Here is a 19,610-nt window from a genome sequence, read left to right on the forward strand (position 1 = left end):
AATAGTACAGTAGTAGTACAGTAGTAGTAGTACAGTAGTAGCACAGTAGTAGTACAGTAGTAGTAGTACAGTAGTAGCACCATTAGGAGTACAGTAGTAGTAGAACAGTAGTAGTACAGTAATAATAGTACATTATTATCGCCAGTATTAGCCCCAGTATTAGCCCCAGTATTAGCCTCAGTAGTAGCCCCAGTAGTAGCCCCAGTAGTAGCCCCAGTAGTAGCCCCAGTAGTATCCCCAGTATTAGCCCCAGTAGTAGCCCCTGTATTAGCCCCAGTATTAGCTCCAGTATTAGCCCCAGTATTAGCACCTGTAGTAGCCCCAGTATTAGCCTCAGTAGTAGCCCCAGTATTAGCCCCAGTATTAGCCTCAGTATTAGCCCCAGTATTAGCCTCAGTATTAGCCCCAGTAGTAGCCCCTTTAGTAGCCCCAGTAGCAGCCCCAGTAGTATCCCCAGTATTAGCCCCAGTAGTAGCCCCTGTAGTAGCCCCAGCATTAGCCCCAGTATTAGCCCCAGTAGTAGCCCCGGTAGTAGCCCCAGTATTAGCCCCAGTATTAGCCCCAGTAGTAGCCCCAGTAGTAGCCTCTGTAGTAGCCCCAGTATTAGCCCCAGTATTAGCCCCAGTAGTATCCCCAGTAGTAGCCCCTGTAGTAGCCCCAGTATTAGTCTCAGTAGTAGCCCCAGTAGTAGCCCCTGTAGTATCCCCAGTATTAGCCCCAGTATTAGCCCCAGCATTAGCCCCAGTATTAGCCCCAGTATTAGCCCCTGTAGTAGCCCCAGTATTAGCCCCAGTAGTAGCCCCTGTAGTAGCCCCAGTATTAGCCCCTGTAGTAGCCCCAGTATTAGCCCCCGTAGTAGCCCCTGTATTTCTATCTGTCCGTGTCAGGGTCCACTTGATGGTCCCCATCCCTTTCTCTCTCATCCCTCTATCTCTCATCCCTCCATCCTTCTCTCTCTCACCTGTCAGACAGCGCCCTGACCTCCCCTGATTCACCTGTCTCTTACCTCTATCTCTCATACCTCCATCTCTCTATTTCTCACCTGTCAGACAGACAGCGCTCTGTCCTCCTCTGATTGACCTCTGTCTCTTCCCTCTATCCATTGCAAAGATGAAAGGATGATTAGAGAGACAGACAGACGCCCTTTTCCCTCCATCTCTGAGGCAGGTTGAAAAACAAACAGCCCTGAGGAGAAGAAGAGGGGCGGAGAGATAAACGAAAGAGACGGGTAAAGAACAGGGGCTTTGGACATTCGCCACATGGCACTGTGATCCACAGGGAGTTGTGCATCCTATAGCCAGGGAGTTGTGTATCCTATAGCCAGGGAGTTGTGTATCCTATAGCCAGGGAGTTGTGTATCATATAGCCAGGGAGTTGTGTATCCTATAGCCAGGGAGTTGTGTATCCTATAGCCAGAGAGTTGTGTATCCTATAGCCAGGGAGTTGTGCATCCTATAGCCAGGGAGTTGTGTATCCTATAGCCAGGGAGTTGTGTATCCTATAGCCAGGGAGTTGTGCATCCTATAGCCAGGGAGTTGTGCATCCTATAGCCAGGGAGTTGTGTATCCTATAGCCAGGGAGTTGTGTATCCTGAAGCCAGGGAGTTGTGTATCCTAAAGCCAGGGAGTTGTGTATCCTATAGCCAGGGAGTTGTGTATCCTATAGCCAGGGAGTTGTGTATCCTATAGCCAGGGAGTTGTGTATCCTATAGCCAGGGAGTTGTGTATCCTATAGCCAGGGAGTTGTGCATCCTATAGCCAGGGTTACTGTTGTTATACAGACCTCCAGCTGTAGTCAGGGAGTTGTGTATCCCATAGCCAGGGTTACTGTTGTTATACAGACCTCCAGCTGTAGTCAGGGAGTTGTGTATCCTATAGTCAGGGAGTTGTGTATCCTATAGTCAGGGAGTTGTGTATCCTATAGTCAGGGAGTTGTGTATCCTATCATCAGGGAGTTGTGTATCCTATCGTCAGGGAGTTGTGTATCCTATAGCCAGGGTTACTGTTGTTATACAGACCTCCAGCTGTAGTCAGGGAGTTGTGTATCCTATAGTCAGGGTTACTGTTGTTATACAGACCTCCAGCTGTAGTCAGGGACTCACACATCTCATCCCCCTACTATAAATATCTGTATTTATCACCAGAGGAACAAAAGTGTTGCAGAGATCCCTTCAGCGCCTTTCGGGGAAGATAACCCACATGAACGCAGTGCTGGTGGTGACTCAGTCAGTGCTAAGCTGTGCAACATGTCTGAGACTGACTGGGTGAATGATGTTTGGGTCACTTTTGTTAGGAACCAAACTGAAGAAAAACTGACTGAAACAGGGGGGGACAAATGAAAGGACAAAGAAATGCTCACTTTCATCTCCACAATGAACCCTGGACCATGTGTACTACTGTATGTGGATGATGTATCTATCACTCTGCCTTGAGTAAAACATATCTCTATCTCTCACCCGCTCTCCCTCCCCCTCTCCCTCTGCAGTAGAAGGCGTGGTGTGTGATGAACCTAGAGAGTGCGTGTGGTTACCAGGTCGGGGCGCGGAGCCCGCGGGAAGTGATGGAGCAGAAAGTCCAAGGTCAGCTGAACTTTGGCTTCCAGAGGAGTTCCACGTCAGACGACGACTCAGGCTGTGCCCTGGAAGAGTACGCCTGGGCACCGCCTGGCCTCAGACCCGAACTGGTGAGATGCCCCCAAATATACAACACAACAGGGTCCCGTGTAGCTCAGTTGGTAGAGCATGGCGCTTGCAATGCCAGAGTTGTGGGTTCGATTTCCACGGGGGACCAGTAAATTCAAATTAAATTACTAAAAATATTTAATTTTCATGAAATCACAAGTGCAATATAGCAAAACACAGCTTAAGTTGTTAATCCACCTGGTGTGTCAGATTTCAATAAAGCTTTTCGGTGAAAGCATAACAAGCGTTTATGTAAGAACATATCTCTCAGTAGAGAAAATATTACAAACAGCTAGCAGCCAAGTAGATTGGTCACGAAAGTCAGAAGAGCAATAAATAAAATGGCTTACCTTTGATGCTCTTCAGATGTTTGCACTCACGAGACTCCCAGTTACACAATAAATGTTCCTATTGTTCCATAAAGATTATTTTTATATCCAAAATACCTCCATTTGTTTGGCTCGTTATGTTCAGAAATCCACAGGCTCGAGCGGTCACGTCATCGCAGACGAAAATTCCAAATAGTATCCGTAAAGTGCGTAGAAAGATGTAAAATGTTTTTATAATCAATCCTCAGGTTGGTTTTACAATATATAATCGATAATATGTCAACCGGAATGTAGCTTCTTCCATAGGCAAGAGAGAAAATGGTTGTTGCGCATGAAAAATTCTGCTGGCACCCAGTCATGGGTTCTTTCTCGCTCATTTTTCAAAATAAAAGCTTGAGGAAGCTATAGGAAAAGGAATCTGGTTGATATCCCTTTATATGGAGGCAAGGCATCCAAGGGAACAAAGAGCTTTCAGGAAAAACAGCACTTCCTTGTTGGATTTTCTTCAGGTTTTCGCCTGCAGTATCAGTTCTGTTATACACACAGACAATATTTTGACAGTTTTGGAAACTTTAGAGTATTTTCTATCCTAATCTGACAATTATATGCATGTTCTAGTTTCTGGGGTTTCAAATGGGTACGTTTTATAGCCAAAAACAAAAATACTGCCCCCTACACTCAAGAAGTTTAACAAACTATAGTTTTGGCAAATCGGTTAGGACATCTACTTTATGCATGACACAAGCCATTTTTCCAACAATTGTTTACAGACAGATTATTTAACTTATAATTCACTGTATCACAATTCCAGTGGGTCAGAAGTTGACTGTGCCTTTAAACAGCTTGGAAAATTCCAGAAAATGTTGTCATGGTGTTAGAAGCTTCTGATAGGCTAATTGACCTAATTTGAGTCAATTGGAGGTGTACCTGTGGATGTATTTCAAGGCCTACCTTCAAACTCAGCACCTTTTTGCTTGACATCATGGGAATATCAAAAGAAATCAGCTAAGACCTCAGAAAAAAATTCTAGACCACCACAAGTCTGGTTCATCGTTGGGAGCAAATTCCAAATGCCTGGATGTACCACGTTCATCTGTACAAACAATAATATGCAAGTATAAACACCATGGGACCACACAGCCATCATACCGCTCAGGAAGGAGGCACATTCTGTCTCCTAGAGATGAATGTACTTTGGTGCGAAAAATGCAAATCAATCCCAGAACAACAGCAAAAGACCTTGCGAAGATGGTGGAGGAAACAGGTACAAAAGTATCTATATCCACAGTAAAACAGCAAAATGAGTCCTATACCGACATAACCTGAACGGCCGCTCAGCAAGGAAGAAGCCACTGCTCCAAAACCGCCATAAAAATGCCAGACTACAGTTTGCAGCTGCACATGGGGACAAAGATCGTACTTTTTGGAGAAATGTCCTCTGGTCTGATGAAACAAAAATAGAACTGTTTGGCCATAATGACCATCGTTATGTTTGGACGAAAAAGGGAGGGGCTTGCAAGCCAAAGAACACCATCCCAACTGTGAAGCAGGGGGGTGGCAGAATCATGTTGTAGGGGTGCTTTGCTGCAGGAGGGACTGGTGCACCTCACAAAATAGATCACTTCATGAGAAAGGAAAATTACGTGGATATATTGGAGCAACATCTCAAGACATCAGTCAGGAAGTTAAAGCTTGGTCGCAAATGGGTCTTCCAAATGGACAATGACCCCAAGCATACTTCCAAAGTCGTGGCAAAATGGCTTGAAGATAACAAAGTCAAGGTATTGGAGTGGCCATCCCAAAGCCCTGACCTCAATCCTTTAGAAAATTTGTGGGCAGTACTGAAAACGCATGTGTGAGCAAAGAGGCCTACAAACCTGAATCAGTTACACCAGCTCTGTCAGGAGGAATGGGCCAAAATTCACCCAACTTATTGTGGGAAGCTTGTGGAAGGCTACCTGAAACGTTTGACCGAAGTTAAAGAATTTAAAGGCAATGCTACCAAATACTAATTGAGTGTATGTAAACTTCTGTCCCACTGGGAATGTGATGAAAGAAGTAAAAGCCTAAATAAATCACTCTCTACTATTATTCTGACATTTCACATTGTTAAAATAAAGTGGTGATCCTAACTGATCTAAGACGGGGAATTTTTACTCTGGTTAAATGTCAGGAATTGTGAGAAATTGAGTTTAAATGTACTTGCCTAAGGTGTATGTATCTTCTGACTTCAACTGTATATGCAATATAACCCACAACCTTGCCGTGTCTAGTGTCATGCTCTTACCAACTGAGCCACATTAGCCCATATAGAAGGACCCATAAAAACATTTGGCTCGTTTAGATAGGAGCTGAGAAACACCATAGTAGTTTTCTTTGTCATTATTTTCCTCGTCATAACTCCATTAGGCATATTGCCAGGCCTCCTCGGGTTATTGGGGTGGTGAGCAGGGCAGAGGGAGGGTTTGTCGTATTCTTGTCACCCTGAAACCGGACAAAGCTGCTCCTCTCTAACTGTCGCTGTGGCACTTTGACCCTTAGGGCCACTGGCCTGGCTACTACTTTGCCCCTTGGGGCAGTTGACAGCAACTGAAGGCTACATTAGGAGGGAGGGTCATGACTGCTACCAGATTAATGGGTGGGATGTTCTTGTCTCCTGTTTAGAAGGGGTTTCCTGCTGCTCGGCCCATCTCTGGGAATTGCAATTGACTCCCACAATCCTCAGTGTTGAGCTGTCGTAAATGATGCACATTTCATGCTGCGGTTACTCCTGCATCCACCTCCCTCGGTCAGGGCTAAAGAGCAGTAAGATGACTGACCCACTACCTCCAGGGCTGTGTGTTTCTCCACTGTAATGTGCACAACAGGGCCGTTCAACAGAATAGTGGCTGTAAAGGCATTACAGTTGACCCAGGCATTTACACACAAAAGGGGGCTGTTTATTTGGAGGCTTCAGAGCCTGGGTCTCTTGTTGCTTCAGCCCCCCCCCTTCATTGCTTCCATGTGTGCTGTTTAAAGGGAGGTAGAGGGGGATAGAGAGTGGGGGGAGTAAGGGAAGAAAGGGAGAGAGACAGAGGGAGAGAAGGAAGGGAAGGTAGTTGGGAGAGTGGCACATAACACAAGTGGACCCTGTTTGTGAACGAGCCTGTAAAAGGCAGCTGTGACGAGGTCCCCTCCAAGCTAAACCTAGTGTTGCCAGCAACCAGCGGGACGGGGGGACTGATCCACATCTAAAGGCCTCCTCCTGCATCTGATCTGTCAGATCTCTACTAATCACCAGCAGACTTTTCCATGCCAGAGTTTGTAATATATATATATATATAGATATAGATATATATACACACACACACACAAATCCTGTCTCAGTGTCTTTGGGGTGGTGCTTGACAAGTCTGCCTGTCTCAAACAATGGAGCCCTCCACTATGCTCACTTTTCAGGTAGGGACACACACGCACACAGCCCATTATCCAGGGACAGGCTTAGCTGGTATTATCATTTCTAATGTGCTGAATAACATTTATCTGGGCCAGTGAAATAGTTTAAGAGAAATCTGGGAAGTTGCTCCTCCGTTCGACAGGGAGCTAGGATCCGGTCAGGGCTGTTTTTATATTCTCCATTAAGAACAATGTTACTTCACGGTATAAACAACACTTCAGGTTAATTTTGTGTGTGGTAGGTGTAAGCATGGCGCTACCAAAGGATCAAATACACAATGTGTGTGTGTGTGTATGTGTGTGTGTGTGTCTACCATCTGTCTTCTGCTCTGTGTGCTCCAGGTCCAGCTGTATTTCGCCTATCTGCCTGAGGACAAGGTTCCTTACATTAACAGTCCTGGAGAGAAGTTTAGAATCAAACAACTCCTCTATCAGCTGCCTCCACATGACAACGAGGTAAGGAAAAGGCCCCAAAAGAGTGTGGTTGTACGTGCATTGGTGTGTGTATGTTTGTGTGTGTGTGTGTGTGTGTGCCATAAAATGCATCCCAGCATGCCTTCTCATTAAAGGCGTCGTAACAGGGCAGGTCTCACAGCAGGACAGCACCCATTTTCCCACCATCCATCCATCCCATCCATCCATCCATCCCTCCCTCCCTCCCTCCATCCCATCCATCCATCCATCCATCCCATCCATCCATCCCATCCCCTTTCCCAGACTCAATGTTGTTTGAAGATGTGTCCGACCCTTGTCCTTCCCTGCCTTGCAGTAAACCTCTGTTTAAGACCACCTTACCACCTACCAGGGTTGGGGTCAATTCCATTCCAAATCAGACAGGAAATAAATGGAAAGTCCAATCCTCCAAGCAATGACATTTCATTTGACTTCCAGTTTACTGAATTGAAATGGGATTGAAATGGGATTGAAATGGGATTGACCACCCACCCCACCCCCCACCCCCCATTCACATTATCACCATCAGAGTCTTTAGTCCCTTGATCCAACGCTGGGTCACAGACTGTCATGCCCTGGGTACAGTAAGCCCTTTGACTATGATTTGATGATGTTTGCTGACAGCCCCCACCAGCAGGGTTCCTGTCATAGTCTTTCTGGCCACAGACCAGTGGGATAGGCGATGCTGCTGAAAGACGTCCTTTATATGTGCCACCACCGCAGTGACATCACAGCCTGAGCCAGAGATGCTTCTCTTTGTGGTTCTTCCCCTCGTGATTCCACTCTAAACACAACCCCTGTAAAACGTCTGCTTTTCCTTGGTAACGGTTTGAGGAGAGAGACATCAAAAACACGGTTGTCACTCTCTGCTTTGTGTTGTACAATTAAAGTCCACTTTGGACGATGTTTAACGAATGCCTGTCTTCTTTCACTCCCTGCAGGGCCGCTACTGTCAGTCTCTCAGTGAGGAGGAGAAGAAGGAGCTCCACATGTTCAGTGTCCAGAGGAAGAAGGAGGCGCTGGGGAGGGGCTCTCTCAAACTCCTGCCCCGGGACCTGCTACACAGCGTCTGTGAACATGTACGTCCCCTCTCGCACACCGCCACTCACCTCAGTTCCTAACAGGAACATTTTCACATGAGACACATACCGGTCAAAAGTTTTACAACACTTACTCATTCAAGGTTTTTATTTTATTTGTACTATTATCTACATTGTTGAATAATAGTGAAGACATCAAAAATATGATATAACACATATGGAATCATGTAGTAACCAAAAAAGTGTTAAACAACTCAAAATATATTTTATTCTTTAGTAGTACACATGATTCTTTAAAAAGCCACCCTTTGCCTTGATGACAGCTTTCCACACTCTTGGCATTCTCTCAACCAGCTTCACCTGGAAGATGTAGAAGATGTACAATGTAAAAAATAGTAAAAAATAAAGAAAAACTCTTGAATGAGTAGATGTTCCAAAACTTTTGACCGGTATTGTATGTAACAGTTTGCAAAGTTATAGGAACTGTTGTAAGCCATATAACCCAATGAAATGACTATTGAGAAGCGAAAAGCAGAACTATCTGTAGCCTGTGCTTCACTAGAGGAGTCCGTTTCTCTTACAACACAGAGGAAGAGGAGGTTCTATGTCAACCATGCTATGTAAGAGATCCCTAAACATATGGTGGTTTTGCAGTCATCGGAAATCTAAAAAGCCTCTCAGAGTTGGAGTGTAGCTCCAGTGGGTTGACTTGACTCTGTGCTCTGCTCGATACTCAGTGTTTTATTTAGTGTACATACAAATGGGGCCTGAGCAGCCCGGGGATGACTATTAAGCTTGGTCAAAACACAGCTCTGCTCTGCAGTGGCTCTCCCTGCTGTAAACTGTTAATGTGATGTTGTTTGTAGTCCCAGTGTTAAAGCACTGCCTGTGTCCTCACATGACACACACACAGAGAAACCGAGAGGAACAACCCAACTGCAGAGGGACCGTAGTCGACCACAGTTAGCCCCACAGTCAGAATTCCCATAATAACACCAGATGCCATGTTATGAACTGTACTGATGCGGTCCCTCACAGATGGAAGGGAGTTGGTCACGTATCTCAACCCTCCTCCTCTCTCCAGTAGGGAATGGGGACAGGGGGACTTAGTGGCCATATGATACCCTAGTTAGTATCCAGGCTGAGGCCATGCTGTAGGATTAGATAGGATAGCCACACACTGCAGACTGGAAGTTACATAACTAGGGCATTTGGCCATAATTGTTGACATGTTTTCACTGTGCAGTCAACCACACATTTAACTAGTAATGAAATTCATGTTTTTTAAAAAGTCAGCACTTTAAAAATTACAATATGCCATTTTTACTGGTCATTTCAATGAAATGTATATACCCATTGATTCTTGAAGAATAACTTCCCTAATGAGCTTAATGCAATAATACAGTATAAAATGTAGTTTTAGAGAGAAACTCTGTTCTTTATGGATGTCCCTTGTGTGGATTTCATCACAGTGTGGGGAGAGCATCAACGGAGGGGAGATGACGGTGTTTGCCTCCAGAGCGGGTCCTGGGCTGGCCTGGCACCCAGCATGCTTTACGTGCTCCACGTGTAGTGAGCTGCTGGTTGACCTCATCTACTTCTACCAGGATGGAAAGATCCACTGTGGCCGACACCACGCAGAGCTGCTCAAGCCACGCTGCTCTGCCTGCGACGAGGTGAGTGTGGAGATGCACTGTGGCCGACGCCAGAGCGGAGTTAAGCGAGATTTCCAACCGCTCATTCCAACCGCTTTGCTAAAAACCATCCTGCGCTCACAGGTACAAAAACCATCCTGCGCTCACAGGAACAAAAACCATCCTGCGCTCACAGGAACAAAAACCATCCTGCTCTCACAGGAACAAAAACCATCCTGCGCTCACAGGAACAAAAACCATCCTGCGCTCACAGGAACAAAAACCATCCTGCGCTCACAGGACTAAAAACCATCCTGCGCTCACAGGAACAAAAACCATCCTGCGCTCACAGGAATAAAAACCATCCTGCGCTCACAGGAATAAAAACCATCCTGCCGCTACAAATTCACTACATTCATTAAGATCACAATCATACAGTGGTGGAAAAAGTTCCTAATTGTCATACTAGAGTAAAAGTACAGAAACCTTAAAAATGACTCAAGTAAAAGTCACCCAGTAAAATACTACTTGAGTAAAAGTCGAAAAGTATTTGGTTTTAAATATGCTTAAGTATAAAAAGTAAATGCAATTGCAAAAATATACTTAACTATCAAAAGTAGAAAGGTAGAAATCATTTCAAATTCCTCATATTAAGCAAACCAGACGACACCATTTTCATGTTTAGTTTATTTACGTATAGCCAGGGGCACGCTCCAACACTCAGACATAATTTACAAACAAAGCACGTGTTTAGTGAGTCCGCCAGATCAGAGGCAGTAGGGATGCCCGGGGATGTTCTCTGTCTACTGAGTCCGCCAGATCAGAGGCAGTAGGGATGCCCGGGGATGTTCTCTGTTTACTGAGTCCGCCAGATCAGAGGCAGTAGGGATGCCCGGGGATGTTCTCTGTTTACTGAGTCCGCCAGATCAGAGGCAGTAGGGATGCCCGGGGATGTTCTCTGTTTACTGAGTCCGCCAGATCAGAGGCAGTAGGGATGACCGGGGATGTTCTCTGTTTACTGAGTCCGCCAGATCAGAGGCAGTAGGGATGCCCGGGGATGTTCTCTGTCTACTGAGTCCGCCAGATCAGAGGCAGTAGGGATGATCGGGGATGTTCTCTGTCTACTGAGTCCGCCAGATCAGAGGCAGTAGGGATGCCCGGGGATGTTCTCTGTCTACTGAGTCCGCCAGATCAGAGGCAGTAGGGATGATCGGGGATGTTCTCTGTCTACTGAGTCCGCCAGATCAGAGGCAGTAGGGATGCCCGGGGATGTTCTCTGTTTACTGAGTCCGCCAGATCAGAGGCAGTAGGGATGACCAGGGATGTTCTCTGTTTAGTGAATCCGCCAGATCAGAGGCAGTAGGGATGACCAGGGATGTTCTCTTGATAAGTGTGTGAATTAGACCATTTTCCTGTCCTGCTAAGCATTCAAACTGTACTTTTGGGTGTCAGTGAAAATGTATGGAGTAAAAAATACATTATTTTCTTTAGGAATGTAGTGAAGTAAAAGTAAAAGTTGTCAAAATGATAAATAGTACAGATACCCCCCCCCCCCAAAAAAAAGCATGTAGTTCTTTAAAAGCATGTTTTTTTACTTAAGTACTTTACACCACTGCAACTTAACCAACATCCATCTATTTTTGTGACCTACCATTTGTTTTCGGAACCAAAACATATGGATTTATATAAACATGGAAAAGTTCATGTAAGAAGCTCACATCATTTCAAATAAGCTACATGTTTATTTTTTTTTAACTTTTATTTAACTAGGCAAGTCAGATTAGAACAAATTCTTATTTACAATGACGGCCTACTCTGGTCAACGCAGGGACAATTGTGCGCCGCCCTATGGGACTTAATCACAGCCTTGATATTAAACAGCATATAAACACTAAATAGGTCAGGAGCCAGACAGGGCGCCTAAGAAGGAACGGAAATGAATTATTAAGACTATATTATATCAATTATTTCAAGGCTATAGCCTACAAAGAAATACATTGTGAAGCATGTGCGTGCGACACTAGGCTGGTAGGGACATAAAGCGCTCAGCATTTAAACATTTCGTTCTATTAAATTATTATAGTCTAGAAATTGTGCATGTAGGCTGTGATTTACTTAGAATGAAATACAAATTACATGAACAATGCCTTATTAGGCTCAGCCTTTAAATTCATTTTTAGAAACACAAGTTTGTCCAGAGTCTGTGGCTTCAGGCTCATGCTATTGTGCCTAGAGAGCCGGCCAGCAGTGGAGAATATCCTCTCCAGACTTGCAGAGTCACTGGGGATGCTAAACACGCTTCGGCAAAATAACCCAATCAAAACAGAAAGCTTCTTGAAAGTTGGAATATACCAGGCCTATTGGGACAAAAATCAATGATGGCCTATTATATAGATAAAAGTTCCGTTCATTTTTGTTCTGTTAAGAGATCCGATTTTTAGTTTATAATTACTTTGCTAAAATGACACACTTAGTTATCGATCCACCTCATTCCTTTCTTTTGGCATGTGCACATAATAAGTACACCATCATGCTTTCGGGAATATGTGTCTTTTCAGATTACACTATGATTCTTTAGTTGTCGACACTACATCACTGTTCTTCCTCTCTTGCTCTTGGTCCTCCTCTTTGCTCTTCGTCCTCCTCTTTGCTCTTGGTCCTCCTCTTTGCTCTTGGTCCTCCTCTTTGCTCTTGGTCCTCCTCTTTGAAAGTCACCTTGATGTTGCATCTGTGTGTTTTATCAGTTTCTTTATGAAAATATATAGTGAACTCCATGACAGTAGCTAAAGAAAGGGACTATAGCAGCACACAAGTAGACTAGAAGCAAGGGGCTATAGCAGCACACAAGGAGACTAGAAGCAAGGGGCTATAGCAGCACACAAGGAGACTAGAAGAAAGGGGCTATAGCAGCACACAAGGAGACTAGAAGAAAGGGGCTATAGCAGCACACAAGGAGACTAGAAGAAAGGGGCTATAGCAGCACACAAGGAGACTAGAAGCAAGGGGCTATAGCAGCACACAAGGAGACTAGAAGAAAGGGGCTATAGCAGCACACAAGGAGACTAGAAGAAAGGGGCTATAGCAGCACACAAGGAGACTAGAAGAAAGGGGCTATAGCAGCACACAAGGAGACTAGAAGAAAGGGGCTATAGCAGCACACAAGGAGACTAGAAGCAAGGGGCTATAGCAGCACACAAGGAGACTAGAAGAAAGGGGCTATAGCAGCACACAAGGAGACTAGAAGCAAGGGGCTATAGCAGCACACAAGGAGACTAGAAGAAAGGGGCTATAGCAGCACACAAGGAGACTAGAAGAAAGGGGCTATAGCAGCACACAAGGAGACTAGAAGAAAGGGGCTATAGCAGCACACAAGGAGACTAGAAGCAAGGGGCTATAGCAGCACACAAGGAGACTAGAAGGAAGGGGCTATAGCAGCACACAAGGAGACTAGAAGCAAGGGGCTATAGCAGCACACAAGGAGACTAGAAGCAAGGGGCTATAGCAGCACACAAGTAGACTAGAAGCAAGGGGCTATAGCAGCACACAAGGAGACTAGAAGAAAGGGGCTATAGCAGCACACAAGGAGACTAGAAGCAAGGGGCTATAGCAGCACACAAGGAGACTAGAAGCAAGGGGCTATAGCAGCACACAAGGAGACTAGAAGAAAGGAGCTATAGCAGCACACAAGAAGACTAGAAGAAAGGGGCTATAGCAGCACACAAGGAGACTAGAAGAAAGGGGCTATAGCAGCACACAAGGAGACTAGAAGCAAGGGGCTATAGCAGCACACAAGGAGACTAGAAGAAAGGGGCTATAGCAGCACACAAGTAGACTAGAAGCAAGGGGCTATAGCAGCACACAAGGAGACTAGAAGAAAGGGGCTATAGCAGCACACAAGGAGACTAGAAGAAAGGGGCTATAGCAGCACACAAGGAGACTAGAAGCAAGGGGCTATAGCAGCACACAAGGAGACTAGAAGAAAGGGGCTATAGCAGCACACAAGGAGACTAGAAGAAAGGGGCTATAGCAGCACACAAGGAGACTAGAAGCAAGGGGCTATAGCAGCACACAAGTAGACTAGAAGAAAGGGGCTATAGCAGCACACAAGGAGACTAGAAGCAAGGGGCTATAGCAGCACACAAGGAGACTAGAAGAAAGGGGCTATAGCAGCACACAAGGAGACTAGAAGAAAGGGGCTATAGCAGCACACAAGGAGACTAGAAGAAAGGGGCTATAGCAGCACACAAGGAGACTAGAAGAAAGGGGCTATAGCAGCACACAAGGAGACTAGAAGAAAGGGGCTATAGCAGCACACAAGGAGACTAGAAGAAAGGGGCTATAGCAGCACACAAGGAGACTAGAAGAAAGGGGCTATAGCAGCACACAAGGAGACTAGAAGCAAGGGGCTATAGCAGCACACAAGGAGACTAGAAGCAAGGGGCTATAGCAGCACACAAGTAGACTAGAAGCAAGGGGCTATAGCAGCACACAAGGAGACTAGAAGAAAGGGGCTATAGCAGCACACAAGGAGACTAGAAGAAAGGGGCTATAGCAGCACACAAGGAGACTAGAAGAAAGGGGCTACAGCAGCACACAAGGAGACTAGAAGCAAGGGGCTACAGCAGCACACAAGGAGACTAGAAGCAAGGGGCTATAGCAGCACACAAGGAGACTAGAAGAAAGGGGCTATAGCAGCACACAAGGAGACTAGAAGCAAGGGGCTATAGCAGCACACAAGGAGACTAGAAGCAAGGGGCTATAGCAGCACACAAGTAGACTAGAAGCAAGGGGCTATAGCAGCACACAAGGAGACTAGAAGAAAGGGGCTATAGCAGCACACAAGGAGACTAGAAGAAAGGGGCTATAGCAGCACACAAGGAGACTAGAAGAAAGGGGCTATAGCAGCACACAAGGAGACTAGAAGAAAGGGGCTATAGCAGCACACAAGGAGACTAGAAGAAAGGGGCTATAGCAGCACACAAGGAGACTAGAAGAAAGGGGCTATAGCAGCACACAAGGAGACTAGAAGCAAGGGGCTATAGCAGCACACAAGGAGACTAGAAGAAAGGGGCTATAGCAGCACACAAGGAGACTAGAAGCAAGGGGCTATAGCAGCACACAAGGAGACTAGAAGCAAGGGGCTATAGCAGCACACAAGTAGACTAGAAGCAAGGGGCTATAGCAGCACACAAGGAGACTAGAAGAAAGGGGCTATAGCAGCACACAAGGAGACTAGAAGAAAGGGGCTATAGCAGCACACAAGGAGACTAGAAGAAAGGGGCTATAGCAGCACACAAGGAGACTAGAAGCAAGGGGCTATAGCAGCACACAAGGAGACTAGAAGCAAGGGGCTATAGCAGCACACAAGTAGACTAGAAGCAAGGGGCTATAGCAGCACACAAGTAGACTAGAAGAAAGGGGCTATAGCAGCACACAAGTAGACTAGAAGCAAGGGGCTATAGCAGCACACAAGGAGACTAGAAGCAAGGGGCTATAGCAGCACACAAGTAGACTAGAAGAAAGGGGCTATAGCAGCACACAAGTAGACTAGAAGCAAGGGGCTATAGCAGCACACAAGTAGACTAGAAGCAAGGGGCTATAGCAGCACACAAGTAGACTAGAAGTGGCCTGAGCTCGAGTGGGCATTACTGGATCGAAATTGGAGCGGGCGAGAAAGCCGATGCTCCAGCCTTCGGGAATCTCGCTCCACAGTCCAGTCAAATTGGGCACACTCCGCTCACATACTCTGGCCGACACATAAAACCACGCTGAGTCAGATTCAAACTCACCAACACAGGCATATGTTTTCTGGAGGCAACAGAAATAATCACTAGAACAACCCAAGTCACACACTAGTCATCTAACTGTGTTAATGTTTCCATCTTCAGGTTATCTTTTCTGACGAGTGTACGGAGGCGGAGGGGCGTCACTGGCACATGAAGCACTTCTCCTGTTTTGAATGTGAGACGGTGCTGGGGGGGCAACGTTATATCATGAAGGATGGTCGGCCATATTGCTGCGGTTGCTTTGAGTCTCTCTATGCCGAGTACTGCAAGGCCTGCGGGGAACACATTGGTAAGCCCTGACGATACGCATACAGACCACTGCTTCTGCCATTGTGAAAAAAATGGCAGAAACTAAAATAAAACACACATAGACATAACCTAACAGTTTACTATCAATGGTTTTTAGGCAGTGAGTGTGTTAGCAGGGCTCTATACAGTGACATTCCATTACATTTTACACACATTTTTTTTTACACACATTTTAAATTTAGGAGCACCACATTGCTTTAATACCTTAAATATTTTTTATTGATCTAAATGTCTTTGCGTGTGCCTACATCTCTCTCACCTTAGGCACACATGCTCCTTGTAAAGGTCAGCATAGCCCTGGTTAGTAATCCAATGCAGAATATCAAAACAAAATGTATCATGTCAATATTTTCAGCCAGTATGAACATGTTACATGACACATACCTATGAGGAACTTGACAATGAGTCAGGGAATCACAACACAAAAGTGTTTCACAAAATACAAATATTTCCTCACATCTGTGCTAAGTCTTTCTCCATTCCCGTAGGTGTGGACCACGCCCAGATGACGTACGACGGTCTCCACTGGCACGCCACCAAGGGTTGTTTCTGCTGTGCCCAGTGTAAGAGCTCTCTGCTGGGCTGTCCCTTCCTGCCCAAGCAGGGCCGGATCTACTGCTCCAAGGCCTGCAGTCTGGGAGAGGACGTCCACGCCTCAGACTCCTCCGACTCCGCCTTCCAGTCCACGCGCTCCCGCGAGTCCCGCCGCAGCGTCCGCATGGGCAAGAGCAGCCGCTCAGCCGACCAGTGCCGCCAGTCGCTCCTCTTCTCGCCCTCTGTCAACTACAAGTTCCCCGGGTTTACCGGTAACCCAGACACCGATACGCTCACCAACAAGCTGGCCCACCTGGGTTTAACCAACGAGGAGTGCTTCTGGAGGGGGAGGGAGGACACCGAGGGCCCCGAGGACCGGGGCGAGGAGGAGTGGGCCGAGCACGAGGACTACATGACCCAGCTGCTGCTCAAGTTTGGGGAGCACGGAGTCTTCCAGCAAGGTGAGGTGGTCGACTCCAGACCTACAACCGATCTGTGGATGACCGAGGCTGAGGTCAAGATGAAACCGTGTGAGCCTCAGGGCTCTAGGGCTGAGAATGGAGGAGGATGTGGAGGAGGGTCAGGCAGCCAGAGCCTGGCCAGTAAGAAGTACCAGACAGATATGTACTGGGCCCAGTCCCAGGACGGGCTGGGGGATTCGGCCTACGGGAGCCACCCTGGCCCGGCCAGCAGTAGGAAGCTCCAGGAGCTGGAGCACGGCGCTGGGAGCATCGGAGGTACCAGCTTCCAGAGGGAGGAGAAGCAGTGGTATGACAACTCTCTGGAGTGCATCACAGACAAGGGGAAACGGACAGATCAGAGTGTCAGGGACTCCATGGACTCACTGGCACTGTCCAACATCACGGGTAAGACATGTTACGTCTCTATTAAAATAGCCTTTTAGTCCAGTACTAGGCTTGATTTGTCCCGGAATCCGGGCCCTGAGAAATGACCAGGTCTTGATCTGATTTGCATCCTAATGTTCAGTGATGGCAGAATGTTCTTTGAAACAGCACTGTGGTGAAAAGACAACTTGTACAAATACATGTCATTATCTCTGTCTCTCTCTCTCCCGCTCTTCTCCCAGGTGCCTCTGTAGATGGCGACAGTAAAGAGAGACCTCTGGTCTACTCCTTACAGAGCTTCCAGGAACTCGAGGCTGAGAAAGACTGTGAGAACACAAGCAACATGGGAACTCTCAACTCCTCTATGTTACACCGCAGTGCCAATTCCCTGAAGAGCCTTACGTCTGAGCTGGAGCAGGAGGAGAACATACCAGAGGAAGAGAAGGCCCCTCTTCCCTCTCCCCCCAAGCATCCTCATGTCCCGGCGTTGAGACGGACTCGATCCCAGTCTCGACCCCAACAGGTGAAGTTCTCCCCAGACGTCGTGGACAACAGTCGCTATGGTGATCTGCAGGTGCGCCAGCCTCCGATGAGCGAGCGGACACGGCGGCGAGCATACCATTTCGAGGAGCAGGACCAGGAGATTGGTGACTCGGGCTCCGGCCGCTATCACAACCATCACCACAGGAGACGCCGCAGCCGCAAGTCGCGCTCCGACAACGCTCTCCACCTGGTGCCCAAGGAGAGGGCCAATCGCATATACTTCAGAGAGAACCACAGAGGTCATGGGGGACACGGCTTCAGCTCAAAGAGGCCCCAGCAGCTGGCCTTCCTGCCCAACCAGCAGGGGTATGGCCAGACCCAGCATCCCCACCGCCATCCCCACCAAGCCACCTCAGACTTCAGACTCCAGCAAGGCCCAGCCATGGAGAGGTTCTTGGGGTTGTGTGGGGACAGGGACCAGGATGACTGGTGCTCCACCTGCTCCTCTTCTTCCTCTGAGTCTGAGGAGGAAGGCTTCTTCCTGGGCCAGCCCATCCCCCAGACACACAGACACTACTATGATGGCCTGCCCAGCCCCAGCCACGTGGCAGGCCTGCCCTCCCCGCCTTACGGAGCAGTCCCACGGACTATGTCCAAAAAGAAGAAGGGGCACAAGGGGAAGAACTGTATCATTTCATAAGACTTTTAAATGATACTCTGTCTGCAACCCCTTTCTGAATCTCGTTGTTGTTGCCACTATTGTGAATACAGAAATGGCCCGCTTGTTAAAACTGTCTTGCCAACTGGATGTAATACAAAAAAAACAGAGTTGCATAAACACATTTCAAAACTGTCATCATAATTGTATTAGAAAAAAATGTATGCAAATAACTCTGAACAAATGTATTTATAAAAACACCATTTAGAGAGTAGCGGAAATGACTATTTAACAGTGCAGATATGAATGTATATATTGTAAAGTGTAATTGTTTTTATAACCCGGAGTCAAATGTTTTTGTAGTGGAAGGCATTGAAAGATAAAACTGATAGCAGTTTATCAAAGAACCTTCTCTTTTCTTAACCAGGGTTTGAAAAATGAAATATATGATATGCTGCCAGCAAAGGTATTCAGAGTGCAGAGTTTGACCCTGGGCCTGGTTTCCCAAAAGCTATTTCCTGGTTGCTAAAATTCAAATAGTTCCCATAATTTCAGTTTGTGTGACAAGCAAGTATAGTACCATTTGGGGGGGACAGGTAGCCTAGTGGTTAGAGTGGAAGGGCGGCAGGTAGCCTAGTGGTTAGAGTGGAGGGGCGGCAGGTAGCCTAGTGGTTAGAGTGGAGGGGCGGCAGGTAGCCTAGTGGTTAGAGTGGAGGGGCGGCAGGTAGCCTAGTGGTTAGAGTGTTGGGCCAGTAACCAAAAGGTTGCTGGATCAAAACCCTGAGCTGACAAGGTAAAAATCTGTCGTTCTGCCCCCTGAATAAGTCAGTCAACCCACTGTTCCCCAGTAGGCCGTCATTGTAAATAAGAATTTGTTCTTAACTGACATGCCTACTTAAATAAAGGATAAATAAAAACACATCTAAACTGCTGTGAAATATATTTTCCATAACCCAACATTTTTTTTTCCATTTTTCAGCTGTACTAAACAATGACGCAAAAACTAAACTTAAGATGGTAGGCATAGAAATAGCTCACATAAAACAGATCTACCACCTCTTAGACTTGCTTTCAATGAGAATGACAGATCTATAACTCACATCTCTGTGAATTTGGTCGGGTCACCCAAAATAAGTGACATATTCCAGCTTTAAGGCCCAGTTCTTCGTTAGAACCTTTGTTAAATCTCCAAGCTGTTTCTCAAAACCATCTTTAACGTTGCACTTGAAAACGCTCTTAAGCTAACATGCTGACCACACCGCTCGCTTCGCAAAATACAATTTAAACATACATGTTATTCGATCATTGAATCTGCATTGCCAAGCGCTAAAATAGAAGTCAGTTCTAATGCAAGTTCTGCCTCTCTCATCTCCTCATTGGTTTATAGAAGCATATGCCCACGTGCCAACTCCTCATTTGTTGTT

The 19,610-nt window shown here is 46.5% G+C and overlaps 1 protein-coding gene across 2 annotated transcripts in view; it reads left to right on the forward strand.

Moving 5' to 3' along the window:
• LOC139383036 (prickle-like protein 1) overlaps positions 1-19,105 on the forward strand; it is a 100,238-nt gene extending 81,133 nt beyond the window's left edge. Inside the window, exons 2-9 of one of the 2 annotated variants that reach the window (XR_011628684.1) lie at positions 2,485-2,682; positions 6,787-6,900; positions 7,839-7,976; positions 9,410-9,613; positions 15,460-15,646; positions 16,155-17,066; positions 17,288-18,814; positions 18,847-19,105. Coding sequence is in view for 1 of the 2 variants with exons in the window: in XM_071127333.1 (XP_070983434.1) it covers positions 2,503-2,682; positions 6,787-6,900; positions 7,839-7,976; positions 9,410-9,613; positions 15,460-15,646; positions 16,155-17,066; positions 17,288-18,228 (2,676 nt within the window). In the remaining variant the exon portion in view is untranslated. Of the gene's footprint in view, positions 1-2,484; positions 2,683-6,786; positions 6,901-7,838; positions 7,977-9,409; positions 9,614-15,459; positions 15,647-16,154; positions 17,067-17,287 lie in introns of both variants that reach the window. The other variant, XM_071127333.1, reaches the window with a different exon arrangement.
• Positions 19,106-19,610: the final 505 nt, after the last annotated feature.

The sequence above is a fragment of the Oncorhynchus clarkii genome, chromosome 2, assembly GCF_045791955.1.
Source record: "Oncorhynchus clarkii lewisi isolate Uvic-CL-2024 chromosome 2, UVic_Ocla_1.0, whole genome shotgun sequence".
Classification (NCBI taxonomy): Eukaryota; Metazoa; Chordata; class Actinopteri; order Salmoniformes; family Salmonidae; genus Oncorhynchus; species Oncorhynchus clarkii.